The 24,098-nt window shown below is 35.4% G+C and overlaps 1 protein-coding gene across 5 annotated transcripts in view; it reads right to left on the bottom strand.

Annotated features, from left to right (window-relative positions):
- LOC129283264 (F-actin-monooxygenase MICAL3-like) overlaps positions 1-24,098 on the bottom strand; it is an 88,048-nt gene that overhangs the window by 40,586 nt on the left and 23,364 nt on the right. For all 5 annotated transcript variants that reach the window (XM_064113988.1, XM_064113989.1, XM_064113986.1 and 2 more), the window contains exons 5-16: positions 22,292-22,549; positions 19,728-19,898; positions 18,977-19,142; positions 17,871-18,018; positions 16,197-16,399; positions 15,277-15,485; positions 14,543-14,743; positions 13,273-13,471; positions 12,465-12,559; positions 10,397-10,574; positions 9,119-9,230; positions 8,460-8,524 (exon numbers count right to left, since the gene is read on the bottom strand). In XM_064113988.1, the coding sequence (XP_063970058.1) occupies positions 8,460-8,524; positions 9,119-9,230; positions 10,397-10,574; positions 12,465-12,559; positions 13,273-13,471; positions 14,543-14,743; positions 15,277-15,485; positions 16,197-16,399; positions 17,871-18,018; positions 18,977-19,142; positions 19,728-19,898; positions 22,292-22,549 (2,005 nt within the window). The remainder of the gene's footprint in view (positions 1-8,459; positions 8,525-9,118; positions 9,231-10,396; positions 10,575-12,464; positions 12,560-13,272; positions 13,472-14,542; positions 14,744-15,276; positions 15,486-16,196; positions 16,400-17,870; positions 18,019-18,976; positions 19,143-19,727; positions 19,899-22,291; positions 22,550-24,098) is intronic.

Consider the following 24,098-nt stretch of genomic DNA (forward strand, 5'->3'; position numbering starts at 1 on the left):
AAATTAAGTGATAGGATTTTTGAAAAATCGCAACTCTTTGTAAAATGGACTCGCAAGTAAAATGGATTTTCAAAACAAAATATAACATTTAAAACAAACGAAAAACTAAGGTGTCTCACATTACCTAGTAGTGTAGTATTTATAACATTCTAAGCAAAACAAGTTTCTATAGGATACGCTGATACCTACAATAAACCCCTCCCCCCTGAATGATCTGATTTAAAAAATCTCAAAACCCAAGATAAGCACATTTATGCAAACTCTTAACTTTTGAGACACTTTACCAGATTGTTAAACATAAGAAAAGCTTAAGGTTTGCTAATAAAAGCATATTTTTCCTCAACATTTCCCTCATAATTTAGCTATTTATTGTAGCAAAGTTGTAAGTATTCATTATGTGCAATTGTTTTGATATATAATAAGGAAAGAATAAAGGTATAAGTTGGTCAATTTCCTGGATTTGTTTTATAAATTTAACCCTTTTAAAACTTACATGGAGCTTTAAAAATTCAAATTATTTGAATGCAAGTGATACTAACATAGACCTGTATTATGCATTGATGGAAAATAATGAATTTTTTTTCCATTCCAAATTATTTTGAATGAAATATTGAATATGATTTTTTTTTTAATGAAGCCAACATCTTCACATTTGCAATAAGTTACAATGACTAATAGTGTACCTTTTTCAATGCATTTATGGCAATTTTCCATCCATAAGTTTATATTGCATAAATTATTTTGCACTTATGAAATTCATTCAACAGAATTGGAAATATATAACAGCATTAGTCTGTTCTATAAATGCATGCATTATGATTTGAGAAGATGAATCAACTTAACTTTTTAATATAATAAATGTAAACTGAAATAAATGAAATGAATAATACTGCATGGTCAATTGGCTTGAAATTAATGGATTGTCCAAATAAATCAAACAAAATGATTGAAATTCCCTTAATACTTTTAATATATTTCTCAGGGTATACATTTGTTAGTTTCCTTGATACCGAAGTAAAATACATTATCCAGATACCAAAAGGGAAATTCCCTACACTGGGGACATCCCCTAAAATAGGGAAACCCCCAACCAAGGATACCATATTCTACTATAAAAGTAAATAATTGAAAATATTCTGAAATGTTCATTATTATTTTGGAAACCGTAGTTGACCACTGTAGAGTAGTGACTGGGATGGGGTGAAATTTATTGCAAGGAGCAAAATAAGGAATGAAATGAGCTATAAACAAAATAATGAAGTATATTGAGTTTGTTGCCTGTTAATTCATGATATCAAATTCTCCAAAATAAGTTTAAATCAATATGTACTCATATACAGATCTAACTTAAGCACAATTACATGTATAAATCAAAGGGATTAAAGGGATAGAGCCTCATCGATCTGGCGTTGCACAGCGGCTGCCGGGCCCACGATCAAATTGGGCAAAGCAAATTTTCGGAGTATTTCATTTCATGTCTATTTCGAACAATAAATTATGGATTTTCATTTTTTTTTCATTTTCATAAATTATCATTTTCATGATGGCAACTGGCAAATAAATACAAAAATGCAATTGGAAAAAAAAAAGTTTTTAAATACTAATACTACTAGCTGAACAGGGCAAATATATTCTTTTTTTTTGTAGAATCATCTCAAAGAACCAAATTGGTCAAGTAACTTTTGTAAAACAAATTTTGAGAATATAATTATATCAAAATAATTTGAAAGAGAGTGAGGATATTGTAAAACTCTTATTCTGAATACATGAGAAATACCAGAAGATCAGAAAGAATTTGCAATAAGATGAAACTTTGAGAGTAAATGGGACAAGGGGTGAGAGTGAGGGTGTCATAAATCTTTGAAGTAGTGGTCACACTGCCATAACTTTGCTGGAGCGTTCCTTGAGCAGTAGGGAGAGGGGGTCGAATTTCCACAACACTCGTCACCATGCGCAAAATGGAAAAAAAATTGCTTTAGCGTTGGTTTAACGGTAGCAAGCGTTGGTTTAGCGGTGACACCTCCATACCAACGCCAAACCAAAGTTCATCACCGCAATGGATCGCTGCTTCAACGCCCGATATCGTTCCAGCAATCCCGTGTCCGCTCATAAAACGCTACAACCGCTTCACCAAAGTTTATGCAACGTTTAATCGTTTAGTCCAGCGTTCAAGATTTCTGCGTTGGCCTAACTTTGACAGGGCGTTGTTGGAGCGGTAGTGAACTTTGCCGGAGCGGAAATTGCCCGCACCTCACCACTCGTAGAGACAGTGATTTTCCGTTTCAAAAAATTGTCTTTTCCATTTCTGAAAATCTGTAAATCCGTTTCCACTTGATCTAAAAATGGAAATTCCGTTTTGTCACTGAAAATGCATACAGCAAATACCTGAATTCCGTTTTGCAAAGGTGAATTCCATGAATATTTACATGAAAAGTATAAGAACCAAACGGAATTTCAGTTTTATTTACCGGTAAAACGGAAAATCACTGTCCCTACACTCGCAATTTTTTGTGCAGCTCAAAACTTTTGGAGCGGTAGGAGGGACCATCAGCGGTGGCCGAGCGTATACGGCGTTGCCTTAACAGTGGCCAACTTCTGTTAAACGGTGGTGAACGGTAACGAGCGGTGAGGATTTTTTTTCACTGCTCCAGCAAAGTTCTGGCGGTGTGACCACTACTTAAACAAGAAACTATTAAAGTTTTGTTATGATTTGATGAAAAAGACAAAAACAAGAAAGGATACAGCTGATTTTAGGGTGCGCTGGGTTGAGAGAGAGTGAGAGGGGGAATGGGGAGGGGAAGGGGCATTACCAAGTGACCATACAAACCAGTTTAATAGTAAATTCTATTGACTCTGTATTGCATGATGGGAAGGCAGAGAGCACACAATGAAGTTTAAGGGGTCAAAGGTTGGCAACTGAACACCTTACAACTGGTTCACAATCCAATTTTGGAACAAATCACATTTTGCTCATGTTCTAGAAATGTGAATAAATATCTTTTTATTTGGGGTTCAAATTATCTGAAAGAATACAAATAACTATTTTGGATGATTGCAAGCCTTTATTTTGGGGGTTAAGGCCAAATTAGTTTCAAATCGTAGCCAATCATATGAATGCTATGACTTCATTACGACTAGATCTTTTTGCTTTATTGTAATAATGATAGCATAGTCACAGATTTGAACTCATGTATTCTAACAGTGACTTGAGAACATTACACAGTAAGATATTCCATGTTTCAATATTAACATCAAATTCTACTACGTTTTTATTCCAAAATCGAGTCGCAGACCGATCGTAAGGTGTGAGGTGGCCTTTAGCATAGTTGGGATGGAGGGCATTATTTTCTACCATGTGACCTTACAAATTATATTGAATCTGTATTGCATGATGGGAAGGCAAAGAGCACACAATAAAGTTTAAGGGGTCAAAGGTCAGGAACATAGCTTAGTGTGGAAAGAGGGCATTATATTCTCCCATGTGACCTTTCAAATCAATTGATATTAAGTTCTATTGACTCTGTATTGCATGATGGGAAGGCAGAGAGCACACAATGAAGTTTAATTTATGACAAAGTAAGGTATGAAATTAAAACAAAAATAGTTCAACTAAAATTAATTCCACAAATCATAAGTTTGAATGTCTAAACAGGAGGCACTGTCACAAATAAATACACTTGCTTTAGAATGAAAAATAAAAGAGAGTAGGTCTATATGGATAAATGAGAAATAAAACAAAATCATATAAAGTCAGAAATAGTATGGTTTGAGTATACATCAAAATAATATAAGCATTAAGGTTAGAATATGCAATTGTTAGCTTGGTTTTGTACAGAATTTGATTAGAGAATATAGCCAGGGGATAGTAATTAATATCACCCACCAGAGAAAGAAATAGCATCTTGCCGAATACCAGATAATCAAGCATAATTGACTGTATATTTACTTGTAAGGGATTCAGTAAAAAAAAAAGAAGATAATTTATAATTCAAATTAATCAGAATGAATATCTACCATTTGTTTGTTTTGCTTCAAATAATAAAACATGCCTAATACCATCAAATGAATAAATGAATATGAAATATTGTCTTGAAGTGATATCCTTTTTAAAACACTTAAACTTTTATGATATAAACATATCAACTAAAAAATATCAAATTAATCAAATCTCTATGGTGATATTTACAAACTATCATCTGACTAAAAATATAAAGAAAATGTTAATTTGACATATTTTTTAAAAGCGTGTTTGAAGCTTTATGAATTTTGGCAAAAGAAAAACAAAAACATTATGAATCGGCATATTGAACTAAGACTTGGTCTCTCATTGGTCTCAGACCGCCAATTTATCACTTTAATACCAACCCTTGGTCTAATGGAACTTTGGTAAAACAAAATTTGTCAAACAATTTTATTTCTTTCAAAATAAAATTGTGTGTGTGTGTTTACATTTTTCAAGACCATTGCTGGAACAAAAATGAAAGCTTTGGGTAGTTCCCTTTCACTGATGAATAAATTGACCTTAAGAATAGATGAACTGAACAAAGAGATTTGGAAAATGAGATTTAAAAAATAAAGTTTGATAGAGAATATTTATTTAATAGCTTGATCAGCAGTACACCAACACCTTACAATACACCCTTCATGAATAGAACACCATCAGGAGATAGTAATGTGAAATAGTTCTTAATACCATCTAATACTACTGTGAAATAGCACTTTATAACACCCTCAAATACCGGTAGTATTGAGAAATAACACCTTATAGTACCCAAGAAGTAGTACTTTAAAATACTACCTTATGTTTAAACAAAAAACAGTACTGTGAAACAGAATTGTGATATAGCACTTTACAACACCTAATAAATAGCACTGTAATTTTGTTACACCTGAAAATAGTTGAAAATAGTCATGTGAAATAGTGCTTTAAATACTGGTGATATTCAATTTTATTTACATGTAGTAATGTACAATAAAGATGCAAGCTCAAAAAGAAATAGAAAAGGACCAATGCCACAATATTATCTTCCAAATGATAAAGAGCATCATTCTATTCTCTAACTATGATAATGTAAAAACTGTCAATGTTTATATAAAATATCTCCTCACTAGTAAGCAATTCTTATTCAAGCTGACATGTCATGATAAGTACTATCATTCATGTGCACAAAAACTTTTTATCTTTTTATTTTTCACTTTGTCTCATTTCCAAGAACATTAAATCAAAATTGACATCAAATTGTGGGAAAATATTCCCAAAAAACTCACAAAAATAAGGCCCTTTCATTTGGAAAATATAATTGAATGGCTTGGGTAAATAAATATCATACAAAGATGCATATTAAAATCAGAAAAGCATGCTAAACAGAAAAGAAATACATGCGTACAAAACCACATGCAACAAAACCTCATCAACATACATGTAATGCAACAAGCGAGCAAGCAACAACAAATATGAATACCTAGTACTACAAACCCACAACTAAACCTATATCAATTCTAAACTTTAATCTATCAATACTGATAATTTCACATACATACAGTGATGCTACCAAATCAGTGAACCCCACTGGTCAGAAAATGAGTGTCGAATGGAGACAACAACACAACAAGATTTGGCGAGCCCAGAGAAATAAACTTTATTGAAATTTGAATGTAATATTTTATAACTGACTTCACAATTAGATATCTAAACATGGCAGAACTTCAATACTTGAACATTTTTAATTTTCTGGTGGGGTTCATAACATTTTTAGCACCACTCTACATACAAGTATGAATGATAGACATGTTTATTCTATCCTATTGTGGTACATTTAGAATTCATATGAATACAAGAAGTGTACTAACACTTCATGGTATTAGTGAAATTCATTTCATATCATAAGTTTCATCATATAGTGTAATGCTACAAGATTATCATTTCCAAATGTAATTCAATATGAAATTAGAGACATATTGGTTTGGTTTTTTTTTCTCAGAAGATTAAATGAAATCACTACCCTATAAATATGTTTCTGAAATCTTAATTTGATTTGAATTTATCTTATGAAATGTCTTTAGATTTGGTAATTTTAGTTTATACAATAAATACAATATATTACACTTTTTGCCCATTTTCTCTCCCCTTTTTGAGCATAAATTTCTATCCAGGTTAAACTGAAATATTGAAAATATTTGTCATTATTTTATAGTGAATAAACAGTCTACAATACACAAAGAATAAGCATGGTTGGTGTTTAAAGCAGTATAGAGAGAAAGCAGAAAATACACACAACTTGAAAAAAGAAAAACACATAAATTTTGCTATAAGCTGTACACATATGAACCCGCATATAAAAACCACCTATAGGAAACACACAGAAAACAGGTGGCTTTTATACTCAGGTTCACATTCATCTAGACACAGGTTATGTGTTTGACCACTCTTCACAAGTGGAAAATAAAACTGATTTCTTTTATGCTCAATTGTTCATTGTTTATGTAATGCATGTTAATAACAACCAAACAGAATTTTATGAAAAAAATAATGACGAAATAGAAATATTTTGAACTATAGATGCATAGCTGATAGCAAAGGTAAGCAAATACAGTAATAACAATATAATATCAAATATAATAAATTCAGTCCCCCAACTAGCAACACCTGCATGTAATAGGGAATTATGAACATGATATACAATTGTGTATATGAAGGCAAGAATGAATTCATAAGTCCATCCTTTGACCAAATTTAGCATTTTGTTGCCAATACATGAGCCTATTTTGTATGTATTTCATATCCCGGAATTTCACCAGAAAAAAAAAACTGATACAAACCCTCATTGGGCATATGAATAAAAATCAATTTGATTTTTATGATTTACTCAGCATGAACTATCATGGACTTAAGTCCTTCTTGCATTCATATCCTCAATTATATTACTTGGTTTATACATGTAATATATGCTGTTAGGAGCAGGTCAATTTAGGGATAAAGGTACAATTTTCTGTTATTTTCTAAGGAAGGTTATACATTTGGGTGAAAGACTTTGTCCCATCTACCTGACATAGCGATGGCTAGATATTCATTTTATTTTTACTTTTAGATAGACACTTCTTTTGTGCTTTGTCTTAATAAGAACTATTTGCTTTTCCTATAAAGCAAGATGATTGATAGTGTGAACCTCAAACTAATCAGTCCAGAATTTTGTCAACACATAATGAATCAAATAACTTATTAATGCTTCTTTTGCTCTTCTTTGCGAACAAAAAAAAAAGAAGGAACCATCAGGGAAAAAAACCCAAATTATTACTGACAAGAATTTTTTCCACATCTCCTTTTTTTTCAAGTCTAATTCTAACTGAAAATAAATCAGATGCGTAAACTGACTTTGTTGAGCAGAAGACTATACTTTTGTTTTGACTAATATTAGTTAATTTTATCCTAAATTGAAAATACTTGAAGATGATTTCATCTCAAATAACCAATAAAGTGACATCAAAGCATTTCAAGTGGGGAAATAGCACAATTGAAATTATTCTGAATCAATCCCGACAATATCTTCTTAAAAATCCTGAAAATTAATTTGTGTTGGTTGAAGAAAACCAACTAAACATCGAGGTAAATTTTCCCGTGTGTTGAAAACACAAGATAAATTCATGAAAATCTTTGATTAACAGCATACATTCTGATGCATGAAAATGAAACATGTAAACAGATAGATGGGACCAAGGCCGTGGTGTGTGTCTATATTATATACATGTACCACACACTTGAAATAATACAGAATAATTCTGGATTAGTGTTTGTTATACAGAACCAATTTTATTTTATTGGAAGATGTATTTAAGGCTATAGGTGGGTGGGCACTACTTGTTAGAATCACTAATAGTTTGATGAAGGTGGGTCAATGTTTGGTATTGATAGAATGAATATAGTCCTGGACCTACGGATGGACTTAACGTAACTTAGCCCATGAGATGTCTAGACCAGGGAATTCCCTTGTTTTGCATGGCAATTTCTTATTCACCTTGTACTGTAGTATGACTGCTACTGCTTATTGCGTAACAGGTTTATTGTAATGTACAGAACATTAATGAAATATTGTCCTCATTGTCCAAAGCCGATGATCAAAGGTAAAAGTATTCCCTGCACCTATGTCATTAATCTAAATAATGCTAAAAGGATGATTTCTCAAAAAGATTCTGAGGAAAAAAGTACTACACTCCATCTCTTACATTTGATATTTAGGTTATATGAATATTTCATTAGGGAGCTTGTATGTTTTAAAGTTGAGTACATAATGTTATTGGGGCTAATTCAAACAAAGAAGGGATCTTAGCCTTCAAAAAGACTTTATTTCTGATTGATAAATGATTAATAATCTATGATCAGATACTGAGAGACACATATACCCAATATGATATGAGAGGAGTGTGAATAATTTGGGGAGAAATGACAGTTTTTGATGACTTACTTGTTGATAATCCTTCCTTTTCAAGCCACGCCTTCTCTTCTTCATTATAATCGCTGTCTGATGATCTGCGGAAAACATGTATAGAGATTTTCACTTATTTCTTTCAAATATTGGAACTGATAATGTATTCTCAAGCTTTGTTATAATCATAATCTTAATTTAATCCTTAGTATCTTGTCAATATCAATATCTTACCAATGCCTATTGTCTTTTACCTCGACATTCCCCCGCCCCCTTATCCATCTTCTCCTCTACTCATGTTTAATTCTTCTCCTCCTCCATCTTCTTCTTCTTTTCCTTCTTCATCTCCTCCTTCTTCTAACTCTCTACCTACATGTGTACTCCTTTTTTCATATATCTCCTCCTTCTCCCCATCCAGGGCTCCATAACACAAATGTTTGCGATGAATTGCTAATATGAAAGAACCACACTGATTTCTCCCTGGTCTGTATTTTAACCAAATGCGCCTGTAACATTGATATTGATTGGTCAGTTCATTTAGCGATTGATCGCTAATCTTTGTATTACGGAGCCCTGTTCATCCTTTCCTTCTTTCTTTCTCCTCCTTCCTTTCCTCCTCTCCTTTATCTTCCACTTATTATACCTTCTTTCCTTATCGCATACTATCTATTCTACATCCTATCTGAAGGGCTACTTACTCTTCTAGTTCATCATCTGTATTGACCGATGTACCAAGGTTATATCTAGCCTGCTCTTCTTCCGTCAAAGCACCCTTAGATTCAGCTAACTTCTCATACATCTTTTGCATTTCTGTATCAAGTTAAATCAAATTGGGAAACTCGTTTAACAAGGACATTTTCATAAAGTATGGCCTACTACAGAATGGCAATTGGACTAACTGGTTATTAGACGAAATGGCAATTAGACAATGTGGATAGTGGATGAACTGATGATAGACCAAATGATAGTAGACAAGTTGGTAATTGGACTAACTGGTTATTAGACGAAATGGCAATTAGACAATGTGGATAGTGGATGAACTGATGATAGACCAAATGATAGTAGACAAGTTGGTCATTGGACTAACTGGTTATTAGACGAAATGGCAATTAGACAATGTGGATAGTGGATGAACTGATGATAGACCAAATGATAGTAGACAAGTTGGTAATTGGACTAACTGGTTATTAGACGAAATGGCAATTAGACAATGTGGATAGTGGATGAACTGATGATAGACCAAATGATAGTAGACAAGTTGGTAATTGGACTAACTGGTTATTAGACGAAATGGCAATTAGACAATGTGGATAGTGGATGAACTGATGATAGACCAAATGATAGTAGACAAGTTGGTAATTGGACTAACTGGTTATTAGACGAAATGGCAATTAGACAATGTGGATAGTGGATGAACTGATGATAGACCAAATGATAGTAGACAAGTTGGTCATTGGACTAACTGGTTATTAGACGAAATGGCAATTAGACAATGTGGATAGTGGATGAACTGATGATAGACCAAATGATAGTAGACAAGTTGGTAATTGGACTAACTGGTTATTAGACGAAATGGCAATTAGACAATGTGGATAGTGGATGAACTGATGATAGACCAAATGATAGTAGACAAGTTGGTCATTGGACTAACTGGTTATTAGACGAAATGGCAATTAGACAATGTGGATAGTGGATGAACTGATGATAGACCAAATGATAGTAGACAAGTTGGTCATTGGACTAACTGGTTATTAGACGAAATGGCAATTAGACAATGTGGATAGTGGATGAACTGATGATAGACCAAATGATAGTAGACAAGTTGGTAATTGGACTAACTGGTTATTAGACGAAATGGCAATTAGACAATGTGGATAGTGGATGAACTGATGATAGACCAAATGATAGTAGACAAGTTGGTAATTGGACAAAATGGCATTAGACAGATTGATAATAAACCCCATCCACCAGCTTACCATCTCTCTCAGGAGTTGTCTTTGATCTCTTGCCGAAGAACGGTGAAAGCAACGATCGTTTCCTAAACGGTGTCTTCGGTGTTTTGGGAGTCTTTGGTGTGGTGGGTTCTGGGTGGGAAATATTTTCATTCTCATCTTCCACAACCTCTTCAATGGAATCAAAAGAAAATACTTGCTTCTGAAAAAAGAAAGAATATACAAGACATAGAAGTGATTTGAAAGAGAGCACAAGATAAAAATCTGATTAATCATTTGGCTGTTTTATGTCACCGCATGTACGTACATGTACTACTGACAAGGACATTTATCACAAAAAGTCACGGACCACCACTTCTCAGTCAATCAAAACAGAGTACTTCATTGTTATATTTAATAGTAATGAACAATTCCATAAAATTCCATCAACCTTTTCGTAAGTCTGACCCTCTGTATTCTCCATTCTTACTTCATCTCACAAACTGCTCAAACTATGAAATTGACAATGGTAACACTTCATATGAACTAGAAACAGAGAGGCAAATCATTTCAAGAACGTTGCTCATACAGTGTTTGGAGGTAAATACTCTATGCATTTGCCCACATGATAACCTCGATAAAAAGGTACCCAGAGAACCCTGTTGCATAAAAGTAACCACTATGGCAACTTTGCCATGCAATGGGAACTTGCATGGAATCCTTGATTCTGATTGGCTGTTCATCAGTGTTACCATGGCAGTTACCATTGGATGGCATAGTTACCATAATAGTCAGTTTTATGCAACAGGGCCCAGGTGGATGTTTAATAAAGCTGTTTGTAAAGTTACACACAACTTTACATACGACTGGAACATGTTCTTAAGGGCTATGTCAGGTACATAGGGATACATCATGTACAACAAGAAAGGATCACCAGTCGTGTGTAAAGTTACACACAACCTTACACACGACTGGAACATGTTCTTAAGGGCTATGTCAGGTACATAGGGATATATCATGTACAACAAGAAAGGATCACCAGTCGTGTGTAAAGTTACACACAACTTTACATACGACTGGAACATGTTCTTAAGGGTTATGTCAGGTACATAGGGATATATCATGTACAACAAGAAAGGATCACCAGTCGTGTGTAAAGTTACACACAACTTTACATACGACTGGAACATGTTCTTAGGGGCTATGTCAGATACATAGGGATATATCGCGTACAACAAGAAAGGATCACCAGTCGTGCGTTAAGTCATTCATAACTTAAATACAGCTTTATGGAACACCCACCTGGGGCCGTTTCATAAAGTTGTTCGTAAGTGAAGGGTGACTTTAGAACGACTGGTGATCCTTTCTTGTGGTAAATGATATTCCCCATTATATGTTCATTGGTGATTATTAAGCACGTAAGAAAGGTTCACCAGTCGAACAGCCTTATGAAACACCCATTGGTGTGCAGTTCAAGAAGGATATTATCTAAAAAACTTTTGCTGACAAACTTTTTCTCAGCTAATCAGCAATAAAGTGTTTACTAGCTTCTAACATTTTGTCAGTGAAAATTAAAATGCTTCATGACTTCGTCCAATGAGTACAGTAACAAAATGCTAAGAAAATGATCTCAGGATTGTTTTACATGGATGTATTGATCATTATGGCCCGTATTCTGAAATCAAGTTTAACAAACCCTGGTTAACTCTGTGCTGGTACAAAATCCTTCATTCATGATTGAAGACCTTTTTTTTTTTTTTTTTTGCTTGTCAAATTTTTTGGCGGACGGTTTTGCCCCCCCTGTGAAAAATCCTAGGTACGCCACTGCATTTGATGCTTCTCATTTTTAATGTTCTCTTTCCTAATTCCTAAAATAGTGAAAACAACAATCTCATTCATCCTTCTCAGGCAGTTATGAATGCTTTGAGAGTTAAATGAGCTGATACATTGAACCTCTACCATTATGGACTTATGTCACAATTGGCTATCCATAGTTAAACCACAACTTTAGACCACAGTTTAAATCAAACCCAACTTCAGAATACGGGCATATGTGTCATCAATCATGAAACTGTATTTATTAATCATTATGCTTTGAGTAAGATGGTCTCACCTTAGACTGTACTGCTTCTCTCTCTTTATCACTAAGGCTTCTCTTTCTAGCTGCTTGTTTCCTGGCTGCAAAGTGTTCTCTACATAGGAAAAGACCTGTGGAATCAAAACATGATAACAGGCTGTCAAATCTGGGGCCCATCTTACAAAGAGTTTCACCATTCATCCAATTTACCTCAACTATATGGAAATCCATCAATGCCTTATTACTTTCTACAGGAAATTAGCACAATGCCCTTTGTAAGCAAAGAGAAGCACATTGAAATTTCAAGAAAAAGATGAATGTATGATAAACATATCTAGAAAATATTTTGAACAAACAAGCATTTTAGATTTTTACTTTACTGGCTTTCCATATCTGTGCTTGATCGAATCAATTGCAACTCACTGTAAGACAGGACCCTAAACATGAACCCACTATAGATCATTCTTATAAGAAGCTGTTTTGGAGGACCAACTAAGGTATCTACAATGTTCTCATCTTTCTAGCGATAAGGAAAATAATTTTGGAAAAACGTTTTCTGTGAAACCAGGGGAGCGTTTCATGAAAGGACTAGTCAGGCGTTTTATCTGACAACACATACTTTATTAGACAGTTGAGTGCTTCCCAGCCAATCAAAACCAGGGAAAGTTGTCTGATCTCATAACTTATCAGGACAAAATGTTGATGAAACGCTCCCCTACAGCGTTTAGGGAAATAAAAGATCAGTAAAATATAAAGCAAAATGTAAACAACTAGCAACTGTTCGATTAAAACTGAATCATGTTTCATGGCAATGATAGGGAGAGTGAAGTGTAATACTACAAACCTTTTCCGCCATCTTGGTCGGGTAGATATGCATAGTTTCCAATCCTAATTGTACAATCACAATCCTGACATTTAAAACAGTCTCTATGAAAGAACATTCCTTCAGCACTAAGTCTTTCCATCACATAAACACGTTTACTACAGAATACACAGAGCTGACTTCCTTGGACATTACCAGTGTCAATCAATGGTTTGGGTTTCTGAATATAAAGAAAAGATAAACACAGTCATATGAAAAACATGTTTTATACAAAACACAAAAAGGTTTGCATGACAAGTAAGGAAAAGTGGTTTTAGATTCCGAAATTTTAAGAAAAAAGAAATAAAACTTGCCTGCTGCAAAATACACACATCTGACATTATAAGTGTTGATGATAATAATAATAATAATCATACAAACAGTTCATATCACTGATAAAAGAGTCCCTATGCGCTCTTTGAAGAAGAAGAAAAAAACAAGGAAGAGAAAATTGCTGGCAATCGTGACACAAACTCATATAACATATATATGTATACAAAAATGTATGAAATTATACATGTACAACAGCTTTGGCAACTCTTTTATTTAAATTTCTTTCACATTATATATATATATATATATATATATTAAAATAAGAGTTTCATGTTGGGTGTACATGAGTTCTTTACACATGATGGGGTTGTATATAAAGTAAAGGGGCAGCATGGTCAAAGGATTATTGGTACAACATGTAGCATTTTGGAAAGAGTGCATTGAACCAAAATGCAATTTACAGGGGTAATTTTTTTAATTTGGGCATAACTACCCTTGGCTAAGATAAAACTTCCTGACTATAAATTCTAAGGCCCGTATTCTGAAGTCGGCTTTAATCTCAACTCTGCTTTAAAGTTGTGGTTTAACTATGGATAGCCAATAGTGGTATAAATCTCTGACAGTGTAATTTCAATGTATCAGTTCATTTTTCTCCCAAATCATTTTTAACTGTTCGGGAAGGATGATTAACACAGCTTTCTTCACAATTCACGAGCTACATGTACCAAAAGAGCAAAGCGAACATAAGAAACATACCATGTAAGGAATATTTTGGCACATTTGGCTTCCCATAATTTTAACACAGAGTTAGACCCGACTTCAGAATATGGGCCTATGGGTTCTTCTCACTGATCTAGGTCAAGTTACAGCTAGCAATGGATCGTTCACTCTACTTTCATAAATGATTGTCAATGGAATAACAAGTAATGATTTAATGAGCTTAATCGCAAAGATAAATGTGCTACAGAGAATAACTCACTGGTCTTGGTCCATCTGTAACTGTATCCATTCCAAAGTTAGACCTAAGATTGGCCTGGAGCTGCTCGGCCAGCCCGCTGACCTTGTTTTGACCTCTGATACCAACGTTGAGTTCATTCTTGGCCGCTACGTTCAGACCACCGTTCTCAGTCTTGTCAGCCCCCTGTGTGAGCAGCTTTCGCTTCTCAATGATGTCATCAGACTGTCATAAGAATAACATCAAGGCACACATGATTACATTTGAAAACAATATGTCATCAGACTGTCGTAAGAATAACATCAAAGCACACATAAATGTATTTGAAAACAATATGTCATCAGACTGTCATAAGAATAACATCAAAGCACACATAAATACATTTGAAAAACAATTTGTCATCAGACTGTCATAAGAATGACATCAAAACACACATGAATACATTTCAAAACAATATGTCCTCATCAGTCTGTTACAACATCAAATTGTCCGAAAAATAATATCTGATCAAACTTTAAACATATTTGCAAGACAATTAGGAATCATCAAAATTTGATAAGAATTATGTGTTTATCATATTGATAGATTATACAAACATGAAAATAAATCATAAATGCAATAAGTATATTGTAAAATTGATAAATGATATTAAATTGTTATTCATTTGTGTCAATTGTCAACAAAAACTAGTTTGAGAAAATAAACAAAAGCTTGCCTACAAAACTTTAGTTTCAATGAAGCGAAATGACCACACTCACCGGGGCATCTTTATGCTTGTGATGTTTTCGTTTTGAGCCAACGCCACTCCCACTTGCTTTAGCTTTCTCTGCATTCTCTTTGTCATGTTTCTCGTGAGATTTCCGTCGTACTTTGGAGGCGAGCCGTGATAGGAGGGATGATTTTGGAATGGAAGACTTGGCTTGGGGCGGATGGGACTCTTCTATGTGGATTTCTTTGGTATTTGTCTCTTCCGTAAAGAAAGGGAGAGAAAATTACAACACATTATTTCATGGATTCAATTGATAGGGTGGAGTGAGTAAGTCCTGTTGATCATAAATGATAGTTTCTTTCCACTTCCAGGCAGTCTGATCAAGTTTCGACCAGTGAGGTGTGACTTAAGTCATGCTTAAATACAGACGTGCACACGGTTTATAATTAGTAACAAGCAACATTTTATAGCTTAAGAAGTCCATATTTTGAGGGTGGCCAAATTTACCAACAGAAATTGCTCTTAACTTCCCTCCCTCTAAAATGAAAAAAAAAAAAAAATACTTTCAGGAGAAAGAACACCTAAAAAACCACTCCAAAATAATCATAAAATACATTGACTGAGACATTATGAATGGAATATATGTGGAGAGGAGAAATATGTGAGCTTATGATTAACAAAAGCTGCTCTTACTTTCAGGAGGAAATACACATAACAAACCACTAAAAAGTAAAAAGACACTAAGACATTTTACATAAAGTTTATGCGGAGAGGAGCTACAGTACATGTAGGAATGAAGTTACGTTTAACAGAAGGCTCTTACTTTCACACAATAATACACCTAACAAACCACTATTAAATAAAAACACACTGACCAAGTCATCTTGAATGAAGTATTTGTGGGAAGGAGAAAGGCGAAACTGACCAAGATATTTTGAATATAGGAAGAGGAGCTAGGAGTGAACTTACGTTTAACAGAAGCTGGTAGCTCATCTTTGAATAGATCATAGAACCTCAGTATGTAAGCTACCATAGTGAGTTTATCAGGACAGGCAGTAGTAGCCATCTCCTTGCCTGTCATTACCGGTGGTATACCAAACTCACGCTCAGCGATGTCAAACGCTAGCTGATTATTCTCTACAACATTCTCAGGTCTCAGACGATTGTAATCGCTAGATGAGAGGAGAAAGGTGATGAAAAAGATTTGAATAATTATCACAATTACTATTTTCAGGGCAATTCCTTACGTTAACCAGAGCTGCCAACAAGAACAAGAACATTTCAGTATCTTGAAAGCAGGAAATCACTATTTTGGTAAGGAATTCAGTGTTTTCAAAGAAAAACCATATGGACAACAAAAAACACTGAAACTTGAGGGATCAGCATATTGCACAAAACAACCATTTTTCATTACTACATACTGAAAATCAGTACTACATGTAGTTGGCGGCTCTGCATTAATCGACCCATTTGTGAGTCCAACGCCCATTTTTCTCCATTATTTTGTCACTTCATGAGCTGCCCCAGACATAATCATTTGTCAGTACTACTCACTTAGAAAAGAAGAAGAAAAAAAGACAAACAATAACAGGAAGGTCCTAGACATAGGGGATCGAATGTAGGTATACAGTGACATTGCCCTATGGCAACACCTGTGCCTGGGAGGTGAAATGTGAACTAAAAATCACTGCGACCCGCAGGTTTCTCCTCCTGCGACCCGCAGGTTTCTCCTCCCATTATATCTCATTTTAGGAGTGCAGGTGGACCACAACACTGAGATTTCCCCTTACTCTTGATGTATACATTTGTACGTAGGTGCTTAAATTGGACTTTTTCACACATGCATGAGTATGGCTTAAGGTTGCAGATATCAAACTCAAAGCTTTTGCTGGCTGAGAAGTTGTAATAAATTTATGAAAAGAGACTTGAGAATCTATAAAAGAGACTGGAATAATCACAAGAAACGACAATTACATTTATCTTCAGGTTTGTAATCGAAAAAAAATGTTGATTATTCCGTACAGATGCAACAAGTGGTCAAGTTTGAAGATCAGTGTCATCATGGTCAAAACACTTATTTGAACAATCCTGAAATAAAATTTGACAAGCATCATCATCAACCATTTAAAGTCAAACTTTTCCCCTCTTATTAGGGTCTAATGACACAAAAATCTAAAGATAAGTATATACAAATTTAAGACATATTGGCCCGAATTCACAAAGGAGGTTTTGAAAAACATTGGTTTATGAAGATTTCCTGTATAAAGCACGCTTATTTACCACACATATAAAAAAATTGCCAATGCTGATCCATGTTTTTGTCACAATGCGCCAAATTGATGCCTGTTGCCATGGTTAAGTATATGTACACTATTTTATTCATGAGTCCACTATTTTGATACTGAGCTCATTAATTTAAAACAGTGGACTCATGAAAAAATAATAGGGTACTTAACCATGGCAACAGACGTCAATTTGGCGCACTGTGACAAAATAATGCATCAGTATTGGACAATTTTCAGTATACAATGTAAATTAAGCACAAGTTATAGAGAAAATCTGCATAAACCATGGATTCAACCGGTGCTTTTCAAAACCACCTTTGTGAATGCAGGCCAATGGTTTTGATAGTGGTACACTTACATGAGATGTGGTCTATATCTATGTATAATGGCACATAACGCTAAGCCATTCCTCCAACTTGAAGTCATATTATCAACCATCACATTCAGATAGTTACCAGTAACTCGTTGACACCACATTAACACCTTACTACTCCTCACAACGGATGCTGTATAATCAATAAACAAAAATAAAATATAGTCAGCACTTTATCATTGGCACCTCATTGACACCTTACTACTCCTTACAACGGATGCTGTATAATCAATAAACAAAAATAAATTATAGTTAGCACTTTATCATTGGCACCTCATTGACACCTTTCTACTCCTTACAAAGGATGCTGTATAATCAATAAAAAAAGACCTGTTTCTTTGACACCACATCAACATCAGTTATTTAAATGTTTTTATGAGAGATGTGAAATAAATGAAACTGAAACAAAAAACATAATAATAATAATAAAAATAATGATAATAATAGGCATTTATATAGCGCCATCTACCTAGAAATAATCTATTCCGAGTTGCATTGTTATTATCATTACTCCTGCTTTAGTCCTGCTTTAGCTTGAGCTGCCTTTCAGCGCTCAGTGCATTCAAGGAATTAATCCTGCCGGGTACCCATTCACCTCACTTTGGTTGAGTGCAGCACAATATGGGTAAATTTCTTGCTGAAGGAAAACACCCCATGGTTAGGATTTGAACCCATGTCCTCTGATTGAAAGACGAGACTCAGAACCACTAGACCACGATGTCCCCACAATGAACAATGAACACAATCAAAAGTTTCATGAGACATAAGCTGTAGTGTGACACAGTACTTTTCTACTTTGCAAGTGATGTGTCAAGGTGTATAAATCTGCATAAAAAATTATACTATTGAACAAAATACCGATTAGATATTCTGTTAGCCTAACACTGAATCTAGTTTGCGCACAATGGAAGCTCCAGACTAATCCATTCCATTGAGAAGCATAGAAGGTTTCTTAGATTTCAAACTGAGCCTTGAAGTCTTCATCTATGGTGTCATAAAGGTGTTTAATCCATTCTTCGAGAATGCTGATACTTCCACTTTTCACAACCAGCCTAACACTGATTATAATTTAACACTAACACCAGACTCACCTGTTCTATTGAGAACCATAGAAGGTTTCTTCTCTAAGATTTCAAACTGAGCCTTGAGATCTTCGTCTAAGGTGTCATAAAGGTGTATAACTTCTTGAGGTGCTACAGCTCTGGTGTTTAAGTGTGGATATCTACTGTTTGGATTGATTCCATATGATTCATAGATCTGTGAAATATAAAGAGATTTATTAAAAACACATTATTCAAAATGTAATATTGGTGCTGTCACTTTGGTATAAAAGTGCAGGATTTGTTTTCATAAGTTTATCCATTTATCTATATACCGGAAAATAAACCATGTGAAATGAATCATATAGCTTGTACAGTATTAAGACAATTTTACTAAACTCCATAAAATTATGGTCTTGCCACTCTTTGGGGAGGGTGATACAGAAAAGAATGAAGCCTAAAAGTTGTAAAATAGGAAACTTTACCAACATTTATCATCTACATGTAGCAAAGTGTCAGATCTCACGACTACCCTTGTTTTTTAATTGGCTGAGAAGAGTCTGACAATTGCTATGTTAACTGTCAGATAATGACATTTTTCCAGTTCTGACAAATAGACCTCTGTTGATTGTTTCATGAAAGGACTTGTCAAATGATTTACTTGATGTTGATTGGCTGAAAAGTACAGTTACTATAGTAACTGTACTTCTCAGCCAATCAACATCAAGTAAAGTTGTCAGATCTGACAATGCAAACAAAAAACTCTTGATGAAACGCTCTCCGAAAGGTCATGGCAACTTACCTTGCATAGATTCTCAGGAGTGGTTTGAGCTAGAAGACGATAAGAACTTTCCCTCTCAGCTAGGACCTCTAACGGTGTCATCACTCCTGAAGCCCAGCTACGGATCATCCAAGCAGCGTCAAAGGCACCTAGAAAACCTCTAGCACATCCAGAACCGGTAGGCCAGAAAGGCTACAAAGAACAAACAAAAAAGAAATCATGAATTAAATGGATCATCCAAGCAGCGTCAGAGGCACCTAGGAAACCTCTAGCACATCCAGAACCGGTAGGCCAGAAAGGCTACAAAGAACAAACAAAAGAAATCATGGATTTTTATGTTACAATATGATTCAAAGAAAGTGATAAGGCAGCATCAGAAAACCCCAAATCCTATTGGTTAGAAGAGAAAGAGTGATTACAAGAAGGTATATTCCAAGAATGTCAAATGCAAAATGATTGTACAGATTAACGATTGAAATGGTAAACAAGTGGAATGCCTCTGGCCGTCTCACCTGCATCACGCGATTCAATATAGCAGCAGTGCTGATTTTGAAAACTACTATAACTCGCACAAGATGTTCAGTGATACTTGGTTACTCTTATTTCCACGTTTTATGAACTAGACCCATACGCTTATAGAGATATGATGGTAATTCTCGCTACCCCAAATAGGAACAAAAATCTCATAATGCGCGAGACGAGATAATTTTCACTTCGTCGGGTCGTCATCACCACTTCCGGTTCAGAGTTATGCTCGCGCGAGGTTCGCGATACTGAGTTTTCCACCACGCTGAAATCGATGCCAATCAGCGTAATATGTACAGATTATAATACTTTTTATCTAATTTGGTCAGTTATGATTCCATTTGAATTATAAATAGAAATAAAAAATATATTTCACGTGAAAATGTGAAAGAGAGGGTTGTGATCACGAACTTTCCGAGCGAAAGCGACGTTGTGTTGTTGTGCATGATCTGAATGGCAAAACAGTGCATCGGACTTCCGATCAGGAAGTTGTAATACCGAAAAGCTATCCCATAATGCAATGCGCGTTACAGGGATTTTCCCGGATCTCGGCGAAATCGCTATTTGGGGTAGCGAGAATTCAACAAATACCCCCAACGTGGCCAAAGTTCATTGACCTTACATGACCTTTGACCTTGATCATGTGACCTGAAACTCGCACAGGATGTTCAGTGATACTTGATTACTCGTATGTCCAAGTTTCAAGAGAAAGATCCATCAACTTTCCAAGTTATGATGGTAATTTAACAGATACCCCCATTATGGCCAAAGTTCATTGACCTTTGACCTTGGTCATGTGACCTAAAATGCGCAAAGGATGTTCAGTGATACTTCATTACTCTTATGTCCAAGTTTTATGAACTAGACCAACACACTTTCAAAGTTATGGCGGTAATTCAACAAATACCCCAATTTGACCAAAGTTCATTGACCCTAAATGACCATTGACCTTGGTCATGTGACGTGAAACTCATGCAGGATGTTCAGTGATACTTGATTAACCTTATGTATAAGTTTCATGAACTAGGTCCATATATTTTCTAAGTTATGATGACATTTCAAAAACTTAACCTTAGGTTAAGATTTTGATGTTGATTCCCCCAACATGGTCTAAGTTCATTGACCCTAAATGACCATTGACCATGGTCATGTGACATGAAACTCAGGCAGGATGTTCAGTAATACTTGATTAATCTTATGGCCAAGTTTCATGAACTAGGTCCATATACTTTCTAAGTTATGCTGTCATTTCAAAAACTTAACCTCAGGTTAAGATTTGGTGTTGACGCCGCCGCCGTCGCCGTCGCCGCCGCCGCCGTCGGAAAAGCGGCGCCTATAGTCTCACTCTGCTATGCAGGTGAGACAAAAATCCACTCCGTACGGCACGTGGATACCTGACAACTCTGTTTTTCCTTTCCTTTCTGCAACACTTTCTTGCATTAATATCAAAGAATCATTCAGACCCTTCCCAACACTCCTATCACACATTCCTGAACTAAATAAAGCCAGTATAGAAGCTTTCACATACAGTACTTCACAAACAATGATTCAAATTACACTTAGTATTAAATCCAATTCCATTCTCCAAGGGCACTTTCTCAACTAAGGAGAACATTTTCTTTTTTTACATCTCTGTTCAACCTGTGATCTTTTATAGTGAAGAAGGAGGACATTGTGATTTATGGATTGTTTTCCTTTCCTCCTTCTCACCATATACTTTGCGGGGGCATCGTGGTCTAGTGGTTACAAATCTCTTCTTTCGATGAGAAAAGACATGGGTTTGATTCTCAGCCACGGCGTGTTTTCCTTCAGCAAGAAATTTATCCACATTGTGCTGCACTCAACCAAGGCGAGGTGAATGGGTACCCGGCAGGATTAATTCCTTGAATGCACCAAGCGCCTTCAGCAGCTGGAGCTACAGCCGGGGCAATATACATGTATAGTGCGCCATTAAATAGGAAACTAGATAAATCGGCACCTCATAAATGCTATATATAATATAATAAAATCACTCAGTGAATACCTAATGGAAATCATGAAAACTACATTTGACTACCCACCTCCAACAGACTATCGCCAACCAATGCTAGTAGAAGCTTGTGACCATTCCTATCTAGTACCCTAGCAGCGTTCTCAGCGGCGTAGATTGACGTAAAATCAAACATAGCAACGTCTGGTTTGCCATGATGATTGAGGGCATAGTCTAAGGTCGGCAGCTGATTGTTGGTGCAGAAGTCTGCAGCCTCACGGGCGTATTCCTGGAGTGTTTGATGACTGTAGTTATCTGATCGTAACAGCTTGTTGGTGTCTGGCAAGTCCTGTTAAAACGAAACATGGAAACTCATGCTTTAGTTTTTGAGGTTAGATACATGTACATCAACTACAAGTACTGATACACATCATAAGACAGAGAATGTGGTAGTTCCTTACGTCACCTACAAATATAATTTTGAGGCCAAACCCATACCAGGAAACTAAAACTTAAAAAAAAAACTAAAAATGACACTGGAAAAAAATGAATGTGTTATATTCTGAATGAATCCAAAATCAAAATGGACAATGTGTTAGTTCTTAAAAATATCCATTTTTCCACGATTCACATTTGATATTTTTTAAAGAGTTCTTCAGGTGTCAGATTTGAAAGAGTAAGAGAGACTACATTATGGATGAAACAGTTTTCTTAAGGTGTCTGAACTGGATCCTCTGTTTTGAAAGAGTAAGAGAGACCATGTATTATAGATGAAAGTTTTCTTGTGTTGTCTGAATGGATCTCTCTTATTTGACATTAACAAGAGAGACCATGTATTGTATAGTCTATAGATGAAACAATTTTCTTGTGGTGTCTGAACTGGGTTCTCTTATTTGAAAGTTTAAGAGAGATCATGTGTATACAAGTAGATGAAGTGGTTTTCTTGTGGTGTCTGAATAGAGCTCTATGATTTGATTGAGTAAGAGAGACTGCATTTATGTATGTAGATGAAACAGTTTTCTTATTGGTGTCTGAACTGAATTCTCTGGTGTGAAAGAGTAAGAGAGACCATGTATGATAGATGAAACAGTTTTCTTGTGTTGTCTGAATGAGCTCTAAGATTTGATTGAGTGAGAGGGACTTTGTATTAAGATGAAATGGCAAGTGAAAGCCAGGATGTATGGCAAGTTAAGCAACGTCTCAACACTCATTATTTACAGAATGTGAAATATGTAATGTGACATATAACAGGTAGCTATGATGCACATGGTTCTATTTTAAGATAAGGAAGGAGTAGAGAAAGAGGGAAGACGGAGGTAGAGAGGGGGCAGAGAGTAGGCATGGGGAGGGAGAAGAGGGGGCATGATAGTTTAGTGGATGATTATTGTAAATGTTGAAGGGAAGAAAATGAAGAGAGTTTGTACAAAGAGTCGTCCAGGGACCCGTTGCATAAAACTTTTTGCCATAAAAATCTCTAGCAAATAAACAAAACTCTGGCAAACAAAATTATGCCATTGAAAATTACACATTAAAAAACTCTGGCAATAAAAATTTGCCAGAGTTTTCTATGGCAAAAGTTTTATGAAACGGCCCAAACGGGTCGCAGGATTTGACAAGACATTATCACAGGGGTTAGAAGGAGCAAAATGGACAAGATCACAGCAGCAAAAGAAAGAAATCAAGAAGGGGGGCAAAACAAGGCCTTGCAAATATATGCTATGAAAAGTCTGAGAAGGTGGGAAAGGAGGGAGGGAAAGCAGGAAGTAGAATTAGGTACAAGCTCTGGAATAGATGTACATTAGTAGAACATTTAAGAAACATGGTAAGGGGAGAGGAGGCAACACATGGGGAAAGAGGGCCTGCAAGTGATTACAAGTTAACCTGTTGCCTACGGGGAA

This window comes from Lytechinus pictus, chromosome 19, assembly GCF_037042905.1.
Source record: "Lytechinus pictus isolate F3 Inbred chromosome 19, Lp3.0, whole genome shotgun sequence".
Classification (NCBI taxonomy): domain Eukaryota; kingdom Metazoa; phylum Echinodermata; class Echinoidea; order Temnopleuroida; family Toxopneustidae; genus Lytechinus; species Lytechinus pictus.